The sequence below is a fragment of the Bison bison genome, unplaced genomic scaffold, assembly GCF_000754665.1.
Source record: "Bison bison bison isolate TAMUID 2011002044 unplaced genomic scaffold, Bison_UMD1.0 scf7180017864317, whole genome shotgun sequence".
Classification (NCBI taxonomy): domain Eukaryota; kingdom Metazoa; phylum Chordata; class Mammalia; order Artiodactyla; family Bovidae; genus Bison; species Bison bison.
In genome coordinates this window covers 3,901,646-3,917,217 of record NW_011494889.1, presented here as the reverse complement: position 1 = coordinate 3,917,217, position 15,572 = coordinate 3,901,646, and the positions used below count along the sequence as shown (strand labels likewise).

General features: G+C 41.1%; 1 protein-coding gene across 1 annotated transcript in view; it reads left to right on the top strand.

The window, feature by feature from the left end:
* Nucleotides 1-5,059: 5,059 nt before the first annotated feature.
* The window catches only part of SDE2 (SDE2 telomere maintenance homolog (S. pombe)), a 15,840-nt gene continuing 5,327 nt past the window's right edge, over nucleotides 5,060-15,572 (top strand). Inside the window, exons 1-5 of the mRNA XM_010852869.1 lie at nucleotides 5,060-5,244; nucleotides 10,683-10,800; nucleotides 12,278-12,389; nucleotides 12,719-12,888; nucleotides 13,716-13,830. Of these exons, the coding sequence (XP_010851171.1) occupies nucleotides 5,125-5,244; nucleotides 10,683-10,800; nucleotides 12,278-12,389; nucleotides 12,719-12,888; nucleotides 13,716-13,830 (635 nt within the window). The 5' untranslated portion in view covers nucleotides 5,060-5,124. The remainder of the gene's footprint in view (nucleotides 5,245-10,682; nucleotides 10,801-12,277; nucleotides 12,390-12,718; nucleotides 12,889-13,715; nucleotides 13,831-15,572) is intronic.

Genomic DNA, 15,572 nt, shown 5'->3' with positions numbered 1-15,572 from the left:
AGCAAATTTGGAAAACTCAGCAGTGGCCACAGGACTGGAAAAGGTCAGTTTTCATTCCAATCCCAAAGAAAGGCAATGCCAAAGAATGCTCAAACTACTGCACAATTGCACTCATCTCACATGCTAGTAAAGTAATGCTCCAAATTCTCCAAGCCAGGTTTCAGCAATATGTGAACCGTGAATTTCCTGATGTTCAAGCTGGTTTTAGAAAAGGCAGAGGAACCAGAGATCAAATTGCCAACATCCACTGGATCATGGAAAAAGCAAGAGAGTTCCAGAAAAACACCTATTTCTGCTTTATTGACTACGCCAAAGCCTTTGACTGTGTGGATCACAATAAACTGTGGAAAATTCTGAAAGAGATGGGAATACCAGACCACCTGATCTGCCTCTTGAGAAATTTGTATGCAGGTCAGGAAGCAACAGGTAGAACTGGACATGGAACAACAGGCTGGTTCCAAATAGGAAAAGGAGTACATCAAGGCTGTATATTGTCACCCTGTTTATTTAACTTATATGCAGAGTACATCATGAGAAACGCTGGACTTGAAGAAGCACAAGCTGGAATCAAGATTGCCGGGAGAAATATCAATAACTTCAGGTATGCAGATAATATCACCCTTATGGCAGAAAGTGAAGAGGAACTCAAAAGCCTCTTGATGAAGGTGAAAGTGGAGAGTGAAAAAGTTGGCTTAAAGCTCAACATTCAGAAAACGAAGATCATGGCATCTGGTCCCATCACTTCATGGGAAATAGATGGGGAAACAGTGGAAACAGTGTCAGACTTTATTTTGGGGGGCTCCAAAATCACTGCAGATGGTGACTGCAGCCATGAAATTAAAAGATGCTTACTCCTTGGAAGGAAAGTTATGACCAACCTAGATAGCATATTCAAAAGCAGAGACATTACTTTGCCAACAAAGGTTCGTCTAGTCAAGGCTATGGTTTTTCCTGTGGTCATGTATGGATGTGAGAGTTGGACTGTGAAGAAGGCTGAGCGCCGAAGAATTGATGCTTTTGAGGTGTGGTGTTGGAGAAGACTCTTGAGAGTCCCTTGGACTGCAAGGAGATCCAACCAGTCCATTCTGAAGGAGATCAGCCCTGGGATTTCTTTGGAAGGAATGATGCTAAAGCTGAAACTCCAGTACTTTGGCCACCTCATGTGAAGAGTTGACTCATTGGAAAAGACTCTGATGCTGGGAGGGATTGGGGGCAGGAGGAGAAGGGGACGACAGAGGATGAGATGGCTGGATGGCATCACTGACTGGATGGACGTGAGTCTGAGTGAAGTCCGGGAGTTGGTGATTGACAGGGAGGCCTGGCGTGCTGCGATTCATGGGGTCGCAAAGAGTTGGACACGACTGAGCGACTGATCTGATCTGAAAGGCTTGGCTATGCAAAATTCATAAAGGATTGCAGATTTCTGTTGACTAGAGAGAAATTAAATTTCAATGTTGAAAAAAATCCCAGTGCTGAGATACTAAATTTCTAGAAGATAGGTGCTGTGTAAGTTTTGCTTTATAGTTCTACTACTGTGAACAGCATGAAAGAAATTCAGCCTTTTTAATATAACAACAGTATTTGATGGTGATGTAAGAATGATGATACCAAATAAGCCTTGGGAAGCCACTGTTGGCATGATAATGCAAACAAGGTAATATCCAGGGCAATCAGGGGTGATAGAATTTACTGATCTAAGTCCACCCTGAGTGAAGATGTTTTCTAAGAGCTAGGCTTCTACATTCAGCACTGACTGTGAGTCCAGCTTTTTATCTCTTCGCTGCATCTCTACCATATTCTCCTCTTCTGCCCTCTCCAGATCCTTCCCAGCATCAGAGCTAAACACAAACCTCTTCTACCTCTCAACTCCACCTCATCCTTGACGTGTCCTGTTTTCTTCTGTCCAATAAAGGAAGGAGGGTGGAGCTGTGCCTTCACTGGCAGCCAAACATCTTGGGTCCTTGTTTCAGGCTCCACCTCCCACATCAACCACCACCCAGTATGGACTACACAGCTCTTACCCAGAAGCTGTTTTTCCATCCTAGGAGCTGACCTCATTGTTTCTGGGGTTGGAGCCATCTACAAGGCGACACTTGCCAACTGGGGAGTTTATAGCAGTTTTGTGTTTGTGGCATGGGAAGAGTCGGCCTGTACCATTGTCTTTTTTTTTTTTTTTCTAATTTTATTTTATTTTTAAACTTTACATAATTGTGTTAGTTTTGCCAAATATCAAAATGAATCCTCCACAGGTATACATGTGTTCCCCATCCTGAATCATTGTCTTTTGTCTTAAGGACAGCATTAACAACCTCCATTCGTCTCCTCTGAGCATAAACATGGCTGAAAACACAGAAGGGCGATTTGCATGTCACACGTGGATGTAGTCTGTGAATTCACTAGCTCAGGAGCTTTGCTGTCATTTATGAAAATCGCCAGAGTGTACAGCTCTGCTTCCTGTTCTTACAGACCAGCATGATATTCTGGCTCGGTTGAGCCTCTGTCATGGGTTGCCACACAAGCATTGTCTGGTGCTGTCATTTCCTGGTAGTGAACAATTATTCCACACTGCCTCAGAATGCTCTCACAGTGTCCTTCTCGTGGTGGCTGAACCAGTCTTCAAAAAGCAAATGTATAGCTAGAGTCAATCGTTTGGAGAAGATGGGCAGAAACAAAGCCCGCGTGGCTTGTTGGAAAGAACACCAAATAGAGTTCTAAGAGCACAGATACACACTCTTAATAGGAGAGGAACTGGCCCCCACCCACTCACCATTTAGTGTCATAACCCCCCATGTGTCTTCCTGTCTCTTTTCTCCCTACAATGAGGTTGGAAAGGTGGCAGCATTTGTTTCTATTTTTCCACAACCAGCCTGGCACATAACACCGTCTACTGGACGCCACCACACACTCAACCATCCAGCCAATCAGCTGTCTTTCTAGATGTTTTTTTCCACTGATGTGCACTGTCTTCTTGGCCATAGCCCTAACTTTGGGTACCTTAATTTTCTCATTATTTAAATGTATTCAGTAATTTAATCCAAGTTGAAGCTGTATCTGCAAGAGAGAAAGTGTTCTGTTAGTGCTGACGATGGTGGCACAGTGGTAAAAAATCCACCTGCAAGTGCAAGAGATACAGGACACGTGGCTTTAATTCCTGGGCCAGGAAGATCCCCTGGAGGAGGATTTAGCAACCCACTCCAGTATTCTTGCCTGGAAAATTCCATGGACAGAGGAGCCTGGTGGGCTAGAGTCCATGGGGTCACAAAGAGTCGGACATGACTGAGCACACACGCAGGCAGGCATGTTTCTTCAGACATGTATTGGGAATAATTAGGCTGTCTACCTCAATCCCTGGGTTGGGAAGATCCCCTGGAGAAGGAAATGGCAATCGACTCCAGGACTATTGCCTGGAAAACCCCATGGACAGAGGAGCCTGGTAGGCTACAGTCCATGGGGTCGCAAAGAGTCGGACACGACTGAACAACTTCACTCACCTTAGTAATTCATCAAATATCCAACTAATATTTATTTAATGCCTACTTTGTGTGTGCCATGGTGCCGCATGCTAAGTGCTTATTGGGAAGATTTAACAACAGATTATATATTACTCAGGAGATTTGTCTTTGAAAAGTTAATAATAGTTATTGCATATTTTAAATGACAAATGCCTTTTCAATACTTTTTTTTTAATACTTGGGATTTTTAACAATAGGAATTTAAATGCAAGAAAGGGATAAAGAAGGAACAATTTAATTTAAACTGGAGGTTTTGGAAAGGCTAGATATAATGTTAGTAACAAACAATGTGGACTTCCCTTGTTAGAAGATAAATACTTGGTGAGACAGTTACTGACTCTGGGATCACCATGTCACCCACTTTGCAAAACACTGGTCTCTAGCACAGTATTTTTATTATTTTGTGTAATTTTTCTTTATCTCCTGACATTTCCATGGAGGCCCTTTCTCATTTTTCTTTCTATGAAAGTGAAATAAAGACAACGGAATCTGTAACTTCAGAAGTCTTGAAATTCTGTTGTTCATACCACCAGTAAAAACGATTTCTTAATTCTTCGTTGCTTTCCCTTTAGCTGAATTTCATTTGCTAAAGATCTGAGACGCAGAGAATTTGATTCTGTGGACTGATACAATCGTGCTTAATAGGTACAGATATTTCCTAAGAACCCTCCTATCTCGTGGCTTTTAAATTGCTCAGGATTTTATAAATACCATAACCTCAGCATATTAAAACATTAAGGGATTTCTTCAGATTCCCAGAGCCTTAGACTATGCAAATATGTGCGAGTGTGTTTCCATAGTGCGGAATAAAAGTTATGGCAGGGTTTTTCAGAGCAGCATCACTATAAGCGTCGCTCCTGCCACTGCCTTTCACAAGGGCCCACTTGCTGTGAAATATTTTGAAAACCGAGCTGAAGTGAAGATAACGCAGAGCGCAAACAGGCGGAAATACGAATAAACTGAGCGTGGCTGGCAGAAACCGAGAGGTTGGCAGTTTCCGCAAAGGAAGAGAAGGCTTGGTAAACCTGGAGGAAAAACCCGCCCAGAGCTGTTGTTTAGAAACCTCCCCACCTCCGTTTCCCTTGCCCCTAGAGTCGGGGAGCTCCCCAGAGCAGAGGAAGCAGCCCCCCAAAACCGCTTCCGCGACTGCAGCTTCCCTTCTCAGGCCCCCAGGGAGCAGCGCCTTCTCAGGCCACGATTCCCTGTGACCCAAAAATAACTACACGGATAGAAGGGAAAGGTCTGAAGCTTGAGGCACAAGGAAGTACTCAGTTACCTTCTTATCGCTTATAGCCAGAACGCTGGAAACTTAACCCCGCGCCAGCCTTTTATAGAGAGTCCCTCGAGCCCCGCCCTAGCAACTTCTCTTAGCAACGCCTCGCCCTGGTGCTCTGCCTTCTTATCGGCCTCAGCCAGGCCCTTCCTGTTCCCCTCCCCCAGTCGGTTTTGCTCGGCTGCTTCAGGTCACGTGACTATCCCCAGGGGAGGGGCGGGGCGGGCAAAAATGTGAGGGGCGGGGCGCTGGGTGAGCGAGCTTACGTCATCAAGATACGCCGGGTGGGTGGTGGTTCTTAGCGCTCCTGGGAGTGCCGAGGTTCCGCGACTGGGTGAGATGGCGGAGACGGCGGCGATGGTGTGGCTTCGGGGCCCTGGCTTCGGGTGCAAGGCGGTGTGGTGTGGTTCGGCCCCGTGCTCCATACGAGATTTTATCCGTCGACACTGCGAAGATCAGGTGAGGTTTGTGGTTCCTGGAAAGTAGAGGACAGAGGAGGTCAGGGGCAGGAATAGGTGTGGCGAGGGTGTGTCGGGGGGTCTATTCTTTGGGGTTTTCACTTTTTGAGGTTGAGGGTTCCTCAGTTTCAAACTGATAGTGAGGGCTTCCGTCGCTTTTGTTTTGTGATGGTTTTGTCTCAGAGAAGGGAGAAAAACCCTTGCGCTCACTGGCGCTATAGTCCGGCCCTCAGTCTGGACTAACAGAATACCCTTTGGTATTATTCTCTTCATCCGTAAAGGAGGCATTTGGCCAAGATGATTTTTAAGGCTCACTTCCTTACGTTCACTCTACGGGTATGTGCATTTTTGTCCTTTGATAACACAGCCCTGTTAGATCCAACCTAAAGAAGTATGTCATATCCAAAGGATGATTGGGAACGAAATGGATTCTTCTGGTCACTGGTCGTGGCCAAGCATTCACATAGGCCCTGTCGAGAGCATGATTCTTAGGGCCTGTCATTTAGATTACTTCATTAATCATATGATGTTCTTATTTGTCCAGGCGTATTTTTCAAAAACCTATAAAGTTACACATGTGTGGTTTACTTAATTTTGACGTAAGCAAGCTTTTACCAACTAAATTACCTGTTATGTTATTTAAAGAATTAGATGCTCTCCTTGAATCTAATTTTAATTTTGACGTTTGACCTCTTACTCTGTTTTTCTTTGTAAGTACACCTCCTCCGTGTTTCCCTTGACTTTCTCTGGTTGTTATTTATGAGCTTAACAGATGTTAACACTGCAGTCTAAACCACATCTCTACTTAGATTGGTTCCATGAAGAAGCAGTGTTTATTTGCAAATCATGTAGTTTTTCAGTTTCCCGTTTTCCTCCTATACTTCAGTCCAGTTTAACTGCTGTCAGAACTGACATCAGTTTGCCATCTGTTTGCCATCAGTTCCATCAGTTTGCCATCTGAATGGGGAAATATTTTCAAAAATAGTTGGATTTTAATATCTTTGGAAATAACTCTTATCTCATGAATACAGTTTTCAAACTCATTTACAGTTGATCCAAAGTGGGACCAGAAAAATTTAGACCTTAATTATGAGGAGTCTTGGAAAAAATTTAAAATAAGAAGAAATATGAATGAGTGAATTCAGTCATATACTTAAGAAGCATGGCCATAATAACTATGAACAAAACCACAAAACTTATAAAAGGGCATTTGATGAGATACTGGAATAAATAAAAATAGCACAGTTTCACACCTGTGCCTTTTAAGATAAAACTAATCTGACACATGATAAAGTTGGTGTTAGTTCTCCCTGAAGAAATGAAAAATCAGCCCAGCTGTTCATTAGGCTGGGATAACAGACATAGATAGAGCCAGCTGCAAAGTCAATAAGAAGAAAGTGTTTCTCCCAAGGACATGGTGCAGTGGTGAAATGTCAAAAATGATTTCCTTGAGTCTACTTCTTTTTCATTGTTTTTGAAACCTTACCTTGAAAATCATAGATTATAAGAGTAAACTGCTGTTTGAAGTTGTATCGGTAAGAAGCATCCCACTCTTGCCTTGAGGATCTAAGTCTCTTTGATGTAGAGAAGCACTCTCGATTTCCAGGTGCAGAGCTTCAAATTAAGGGGTTTCTAGACACAACATTGCACATTTATCTTAACTTTGTAGTTTCCGAGGAAACAGGAGCCTGGATCTCCTTCACAGTCTAGACCTGGTATTGACCCTGATACACACAGCCCTGCTTTATTGTGAGCCTTTTAAAACATTGTTCCATTTAAATTTTACCTAAATTCCATCCTAGCCCCCCATCCTATAACTGTATGTTTTTATTTGTTGGTGAGACACCTCATGATTCCTCTGGTGTGCAGTCCCTCGCTTGTAGTGAGTCAAGAAATTTGATTTTGTTTTTCTCTAGTGCCCTTGGCTGATTGGCCCACGACACATATAATACTTTGTGTTCAAAATGCCTTATAAAGGTTAAAAACAGTTAAATTGATTCTAAATTTTCTTTTTTTTTTTTCTACTAGAAAGTTGACAAGAATCTTAAGTAGAAAAATGCAATTTTGGTAATCAGTTGTCTGATTAAATAGCGGTTCTGTTCAGAAATAAAGTATGATGTATAATCTTTGTGCCTTCATATTAAAGTTTTTGAAGTTATTTAGGATTTTAGAAATACCATACTCATTGGATATACAAAATATTAAAAGAAACTAAAGTGGCTCTTAATTTATAAACATTATATAGAAGGTGTATTACTTGTCTCATTTAATTGTGCAGCTTTTTAAAGTAAACAGGATTTTATAGACAAGAATCATCCTTCATGTTAATCACATCATTGTATATGGCCTGAGTTCCCTTCCTCTCTCCTGGTCCTATATTTGCCTGGGAAAATGCCAGACAGTCTAAATCCAGCTCTCCACCTATTTTGAGTGGCATCTAGGCAGTGACCCTGGTAGGGGAACTAATCAGTCTCATGACAAATTCACATACACCAGCCTTAGTGCTGCTTGGCAATTCTACTGTAATTGCATTTGGATTAGAGAAATCTGCTGGATTGCAGGACTGCTGAGAATATTGATCCCACTAGCCCTTGGGCAGCTGGACAGAACCTGGGGGTGCCCAGAATCTCAACCCATCCTTGGTAACTTTACTCACACTCCCCAGGGTGTCATCCAGATATTATTTGTGTTTACCGTGGTATGAAAAGGATTGAGAGGCACTGCTCAGTTCATCACTCTTTGACTCTCCTGGATTACTGTCGCACATCCTCTCTCTTTAAATCTCCAAGACTTATTCCATCTCAAGGACAAACTTTGTATTCAAGCAGTAAGGACAGAATTTTCCTCTCCTCACAGCAGTGCTCTGGTAGGTACCTGCTGTATATTCAGCCTTCTTGTGTATTACTGTGGATGAACTGTCTTTATTTTACAAGTAATGTGCAGTTCTCTTCTACTTTGTAGAGTAACCCCTCCTTCTCACCTACTGAAAGACTTACTTGGCATTAGTGCTTTCTCCCCTGTATTTTCCAGTGTTTTCCCTTTTTCCTGGATCATTCCTACCAGTGTGCAAACATGAGCCCACATCCCTTCCAGCTATTGCTTTATTTTCTCTGATTTTCTTGATTAAAAAAAATATGCTTGAGCATAAAGCTCTCTCCTTTAGAACCCACTCTAGTTCAGCTTTTCTGTTCCCATCACTTCAACAGCTCTGTGTCATTCTGGTCAGTATCTTCTGTGTGGCCGTATCCAACGATCAGTTTTCAGTTTTCATCTTGCTTGGCCTGTCGGCCTCAGTTTGCACAGTTGACCATTCCCCCCCTTAATACACTTCTCTCACTTGTGCAGAGGACACCCTCAGTTCTCTTCCGTCTCGCTGGCCTCTCCTTTCCAGTCTCTCTTGCTGCTTCGTCCTCATCACCCTGAACTCTGAAGTTGGAGGGGCCCCTCCCTCATCCTAGTGGTTTCGTCCATACTCAGGGCTTTCAGTGCCATCAGTGTGCTGATAGCTTTCAAGTGTAAATCTTCAGCACAGACTTCTTCTCCAGACTCCAGACTTGTATAGCACCTGGTCTACTCGGCATCTCCATCTGCTTGTGTAATAAACATCTCACACTAAAATATCCGAAACGAGACTGATTTTCTCTTTCAAATTTCCTTTTCTCTCTTAATAGGTGGTAACTCTATTTTTCCACTTGTCAAACCAAATTTTTGGAATCTAGTTTCTCTGTTGAGCTCACTCCCTTCACTAGAGCATTAGCATTTTCGTTCAGAGTGTCCTCAGAATCTCACATTTCTCTTTCACTCTGCCATTACTGCCCTGGTACACATAGAACTGTCTCACCTGGATTATCCCAATGATCTCTCTGCTTCTGTAGTCTTATTTTTACAGTTTAACAGTTTTACAGTTTAAGAGCATGACTCTGATCTCAGTTTGTTCAAAACTCTACAATAGTTTTATTCAGAGTACCATCCAGAATCCTTACAGTGGTTTTGAAGGCCTTATCACTCCCCTTTGTGTACTTCATTCCAGCCATGTCGGCTGTGTTGCTCTTCCTTGAGTGCTCTAAGCTCATCTCGGTTGCAGTCTTTGCATTTGCTGTTGCCTCTGGAATGCTGTTCCCCTAGACAACCATATGACTTATTCTCTCACTTTCTTAAATTCTCTGCTTTCTCTGACTGACCATATATATTAACTAGATTACCACCTCACCTATCCACATATCTTAATCCCCTTTACTCTGCATATCACCACTTGACATAATATATAATTTGTCAATTACATAATTATATCAAACAAAATATATGTTTGTTCATTATTTGTCTTCCCCCACTAGAATATAAGCATCATGAGCCAGGATTTGCATTCACTGTGGTATTCATGGTAGTATTCCAACACTTGAAAAGTACCATGCTTATAGTAGGCAGCTGAGTGAAGGAATGGGTCCCATTAAAATAGCTGTGTGATGTGCCTCAGAATGCATGTTCATAGTTTCCACTTCAGGAAGATGCCAGAAATGCCTTTTTCCTTTATATTTGTATTTAGATCTCTCTATTCTTCATGTTGCAGATTTAATTGTCAGCCTCCTATATAACCTCCTATAAGTTCCATATAACTTTGGAGACTACTCCTCTGTTGTGTTATTTTATGGCATCAGAAACTTGTTTAGGGACTTCCTGGCAGTCCAGTGGTTAAGACTCTGAGCTTCCACTGCAGAGGGTATGGGTTTGATCTCTGATTGAGAGCCAAGATCCTACATGCCAAGTGTTGCGGCTTTAAAAAAAAAAAAGAAACTTGTTTAGAAAACTTTACGGTATTTATATTTTCTTTACATCACTTGATCTGACATAGAGTGGGTTTGGGGGGAGGTATGTGGGCTTCTTCAGAGATTGACTGGAACTCAGGAAGACGCTGGCAGAAGAGATTAGTTACCAACTGCCAGCTGATTCTAAAACCGTTAAAGCTTATGTAAGTGTATTAAAAACCATATTTTTGTCTCCTCCTCTCCCCTCTTCTTATCCCTATCTACACTTTTCAAGATGTCACTTTTAAATTTTGGGCCACAGTGTTCAACTTGGTATTATTTTTAAAAGTCAGAGGAAATGGGACCGTCAGAGTTACTAGATCTGAGCCCCTGTAATCTTCCACCTTTACTCCTATTTCCTATTAGAGAATGAAAAAGAGCAGTTTTAATTTTCACCCAAGAAGCAGAAAGTTCTTTATATCATGATTAGGTAATATTAGGAAAAAGTTATACCTAGAATACATCATAAAAAATGACTTTTTTCTTTTAGTGGTTTTCATTTTTTTTCAATTCAGCAGATATTAACTTATCACATCTACTATCTCCTTGTAACTGAAATAATAAAAAATAAGCTAGGTCCCTTCCTGCAAAAAACTCGTCTCATAAACAGCATTGAAAGAACCCTCACTGTCTCCAGGTTGTTCCAGTGGAATGCTTCTTTGTGAAGTGCAATGGATCACTCGTTAACACCAGCGACACAGTGCAGCATGGAGCCGTTTACAGTCTGGAACCCAGACTTCGTGGTGGAAAAGGAGGTAGGACGTGAATGTTGACGGCTTAGTAGTAACATATCTGCATTCTATGGCCAGATGTATTAAATTAACAAACTCCTTGATCTCTAGTGTACCAGCCTTGATTTGTCTTATGAAGTTCTTTGTTAATTTACCTAGTTTTGAATATTTTCTCTTTTATTCTTTTCGGGGAAGATACAGTATGATAAAATTCCCACCTTCTCCAGCCCAACCAGATCACTCTTTGGCACCCTAGGCTCTCAGTCTTTGGGGAGAATTAGATGAAAAGAGGTGACGGCTGTTCTGTCCAGTTTGCTGATGAGTGTTAGAACAATCAGATCTCCTTTTGCTGTTCTCAGCATTTTGTCTGGTTATTCTAGTTCCATGGGAAGTCTGACGTCACTTTATGAAATACAACTGTTTACAGACTGAGGTAGATTAAGGTCCTGGTTGTAGTAACTCGTCTTAGAGAGAAAACAAACTAAAAGAGCAAAAACTGAATATGAACAGTTCTTGGTATTTCTCCTGATAGACTAACATATAATTCTTAGGCTTTCTCAAAATCTGTGGTGACTTGGTTTGGTTTTCAAAGAACTAACATCTCAGATTACAGTCATTCTGCTGTTTGAAATTCTATCAATATGAAGCTTGTTGTGTCAGCCAGTGACAGATTAAAATTGCTTTATTGCAAAATCTCATCATATAAATTGTAAAATTCTTAATTGTGGAATTTTGGGATTTCTGTCACGAGGTATAGCCCTCTAAAATATCCCAGTGGTGCAGGTACAGTATTGCAGAAGTATAAGAGAAAGTGTGACAACCACGAGATTGAATCACGTTTATCAATATTCTTACCTTTGCTACCTGGGTTAGAATCTTGACGTGCATTTCCTTTAAAACCGAAAAGAAAGAGAGATCACCTTTACTCTTAAGATAATCTTATGATATAATAATACTCTTTTTACAAGTTCGGCTTTTGTCCATCCTTGAATACTTAAAAAAATTTTATTTATTTATTTTAATTGGAGGCTAATTACTTTACAATATTGTGGTGGTTTTTGCCATACATTGACATGAATCAGCCACGGGTATACATGTGTCCCCTGCTCCTGAACCCGCCCTCCCCATCCCATCCCTCTGGGTTGTCCCAGTGCACTGGCTTTGAGTGCCCTCTTTCATGCATCGAACTTGGACTGGTCATCTATTTCATATATGCTAATATACATGTTTCAATACTATTCTCTCAAATCACCCCACCCTCGCCTTCTCCCACAGAGTCCAAAAGTCTGTTCCTTACATCTGTGTCTCTCTTGCTGTCTCGCATATAGAGTCATCATTACCATCTTTCTAAATGCCATATATATGTGTTAACATACTGTATTGGTGTTTTTCTTTCTGACTTACTTCACTGTATATAATAGGCTCCAGTTTCATCCACTTCATTAGAACTGACCATCCTTGAATACTTTTTAACCTGCTTTCTCCAAATACATTTGTTTAGGTTTTGGCTCAATGCTCCGAGCACTCGGTGCTCAGATTGAAAAGACAACCAATCGAGAGGCTTGCCGCGATCTCAGTGGAAGGAGATTACGAGATGTCAATCATGAAAAAGCGTAAGATGCCCCCCTGTTTTGTTTTTTAAAGAGACATAGTTTTCTGTCATTAGTGATGGCACATGAACCACACGTATCAGAAATGTGAACTTAAAATACTTATGCTCTAATTTGTTGTTACCAGACTTAACCTTTTTCATGATTGAATAATTATCTTTGGGTTTTAGTCAAGTCCATAGCAGTATGCTAGTAAGCATGGCTCGCCTTTCTGAGGGACTATCACAGTGTGAATAAGAGTACAATAATTTGTATAGGTGGGGTGTTATCTATATAAAAGTATGTGTGTATAACTTAGCCATTTAGTTACGTCTCCTCTTTCCCATCTCCAGAATGGCTGAATGGGTAAAACAACAAGCCGAGCGAGAAGCTGAAAAGGAGCAAAAGCGCCTGGAACGACTGCAGCGGAAGCTTGTAGAACCCAGGCACTGCTTCTCCAGCCCCGACTACCAGCAGCAATGCCATGAAATGGCCGAGCGCCTGGAGGATTCCGTCCTCAAAGGTGAGGAGGAGGGTTCCTTAGTGCCATCCTCAGGCATCCTGGAAGCCAGCTCTTCCACACCAAGGGCAGTTCTTGACCCTTCTTAGGTTACAGACTTATGAGAATCTGATGAAGCTATGAAATTTCTTCACTCAGTAATGAACACAGTATGCCTTACTACACGGAGGGGAAAACCCACATATCCACACAGCATTTGACATAGTTGATCCCTGAGCTCTGGGGGCTCATGGGCCCCAGGTAGGAATGCTTTTTGTGCTTCCTGGGAATAAGCTAAGTCTTCAGGAGGTACTAAGACTCCCACATATTTGCTTTCAGTTTTAGGTCCCCTTTTAATTAAATGGTTTTTAATGGAATGATTATTCTTAGCTTTTATGTTTTAGTATCAAAAGCATTATGCTAGGACTATTGTGCATTCAGCTGGATAAGGGGAAGTCTTTTCCATCAAAAGGGAGAAGCTGAAAAGGAGCAAAAGGGGGAAAGATAGTTGTATGCAAATATGGGGATGCATAAGGGGGTGAATTGTTAGGTTTGTGGAGTGTTAGGAATGGATCTGTAAGCTTCAAAGTTACAAATTGGAAAAAAAAAAAAAAACAAAGTTACAAATTGGACATTGTGGTTTAAAAATCTGGTTCAAGAGCCAAAATGGTTATTTTAAATCTGTAAATTAAAGATTAGTCTCATTTTAACTGGATTAGATTTTGGTATGCTAAGAAATTTAAATCTAGAACTTTAGGTTGCAGCTCTTTTTGCAATCCAGATTATTTATAAATTCTTTAATTAAACTTGGTCCTGATAGTAGAAACTGAGTTGTTAAAATTTGTGGCTAGGCATGCAGGCTGCCTCTAGCAAGATGGTATCGGCAGAAATCGGTGAGAGTCGGAAACGGCCAAACAAATCAAAAACAGACGGAGGAGCCAGTGCAGGGAAAAGGAAATGCTTTTGGTAAGTATGTTCATTTTCATTCCAAATAGATCTTTGAGGACTGAAGAAAAATATTTTTTTCTTTCTGTTTATCCCTCTAGAATATCTTGTTCTGAAACTTACCTTCTATATGTCTTCCTTGTCTTATCTGGTATAAACACACTTTTAAGTAAAGTCTAATGGAAGCTCAGAAATTTTCCAGAGTGTTTCAGATCAGGTTTCAGTGATTCTCACATTATACACATTAGTAATGGTTTCTGCCATAAGTGCCCTTAATAGAATCTAAGGGATAGTTTGTTTGCCTTCAGTGAAAAATCACACACAAAATAGCTTTATACTTGAGTTATTATTAGATGTTGAAAGAGGTACTTTTCAAAGTTCCAGGGGGAAGCCATGGCTTTAGTTTCCAAGTTGTTCTGTTTTCTCTGGTTTTTCATAGTCATCATTGAGGTCTTTGGTCACCTTTCCAGACCTCTCTACATCATTTTGCGCTTGTGGGTGAAAAGCGCAGCGGTACTTTTTCTTACCCCTTTTACTCTTAGTTCCTCCTCCCTTCCCAGCTGGTCTTCTGGTTACCAGCTTAGTTCTCTTGGGCCAAGTTCTAGATGATGATAAGTTGAGTTGGATCTTGGCTTGTTTGTTGGCTTCCCCTTTGGGGATAGAAAGGTAATTGTTAACTAAGTACTATTTAACTCAGTCCAGCATAGACTTTTTTGTGTTCTTTCTGAAATGGAAATTAAATGTTCCTGAGAGAAAATGTAATGGTATTTCCTGTGGGTCTCTTTTTTTTTAAGCCAGTTTTATTGATATATAATTTATATACAGTAAAATTCACCCTTTTTGAACAGTTCTTCAAGTTTTGAAAAGTTTATAATACATAATTATGTAAGCATCACCAAAATCAAGCTGTAGAATGTTTTTGTCAGTCTCAGAAGTTCCCTTGTGTCCTTTTGCAGTTAATTTTCCTCCCCCCACCTCTACCCCTGTCAACCACTGATCACTAGCCTGATGTTTGTTCCTATGGTTTCTTTTTTTCTAGAATGTCATATAGCTTTTTGTGTCTCTTTCTGTTGTTTTTTTTTTTTAATGCTTCTAAGAGCATTTGTTATCAGATCTAAACTATTAAACTATTAGCAAGGAGATATGTTTCCACTGAATTACTTAACAGTGCATTCCTATAATACAGCCAAGAGATGCACACACGACAATCAGTTCAGTTCAGTTCAGTCGCTCAGTCGTGTCCGACTCTTTGTAACCCCATGGGCTGCAGCACACCAGGTTTCCTTGTCGATCACCAACTCCTGGAGCCTACTCAAACTCATATCCATCGAATCGGTGATGCCATTCCACCATCTCATCCTCTTTCGTCCCCTTCTCCTCCTGCCTTCAACCTTTCCCAGCCTCAGGGTCTTTTCAGATGAGTCATTTCTTCCCATCAGGTGGCTAAAGTATTAGAGTTTCAGCTTCAGCATCAGTCCTTCCAATGAATATTCAGGACTGATTTCCTTTAGGATGGACTGGTTGGAGCTCCTTGTAGTCCAAGGGACTGTCAAGAGTCTTCTCCAACACCACAGTTCAAAAGCATTAGTTCTTTGGTGCTCAGCTTTCTTTATAGTCTGACTCTCACATCCATACCTGACTACTGGAAAAACCATAGCTTTGACTAGATGGACCTTTGTTGGCAAAGTAATGTCTCCGCTTTTGAATATGCTGTCTAGGTTGGTCATAACTTTTCTTCCAAGGAGTAAGTGTCTTTTAATTTC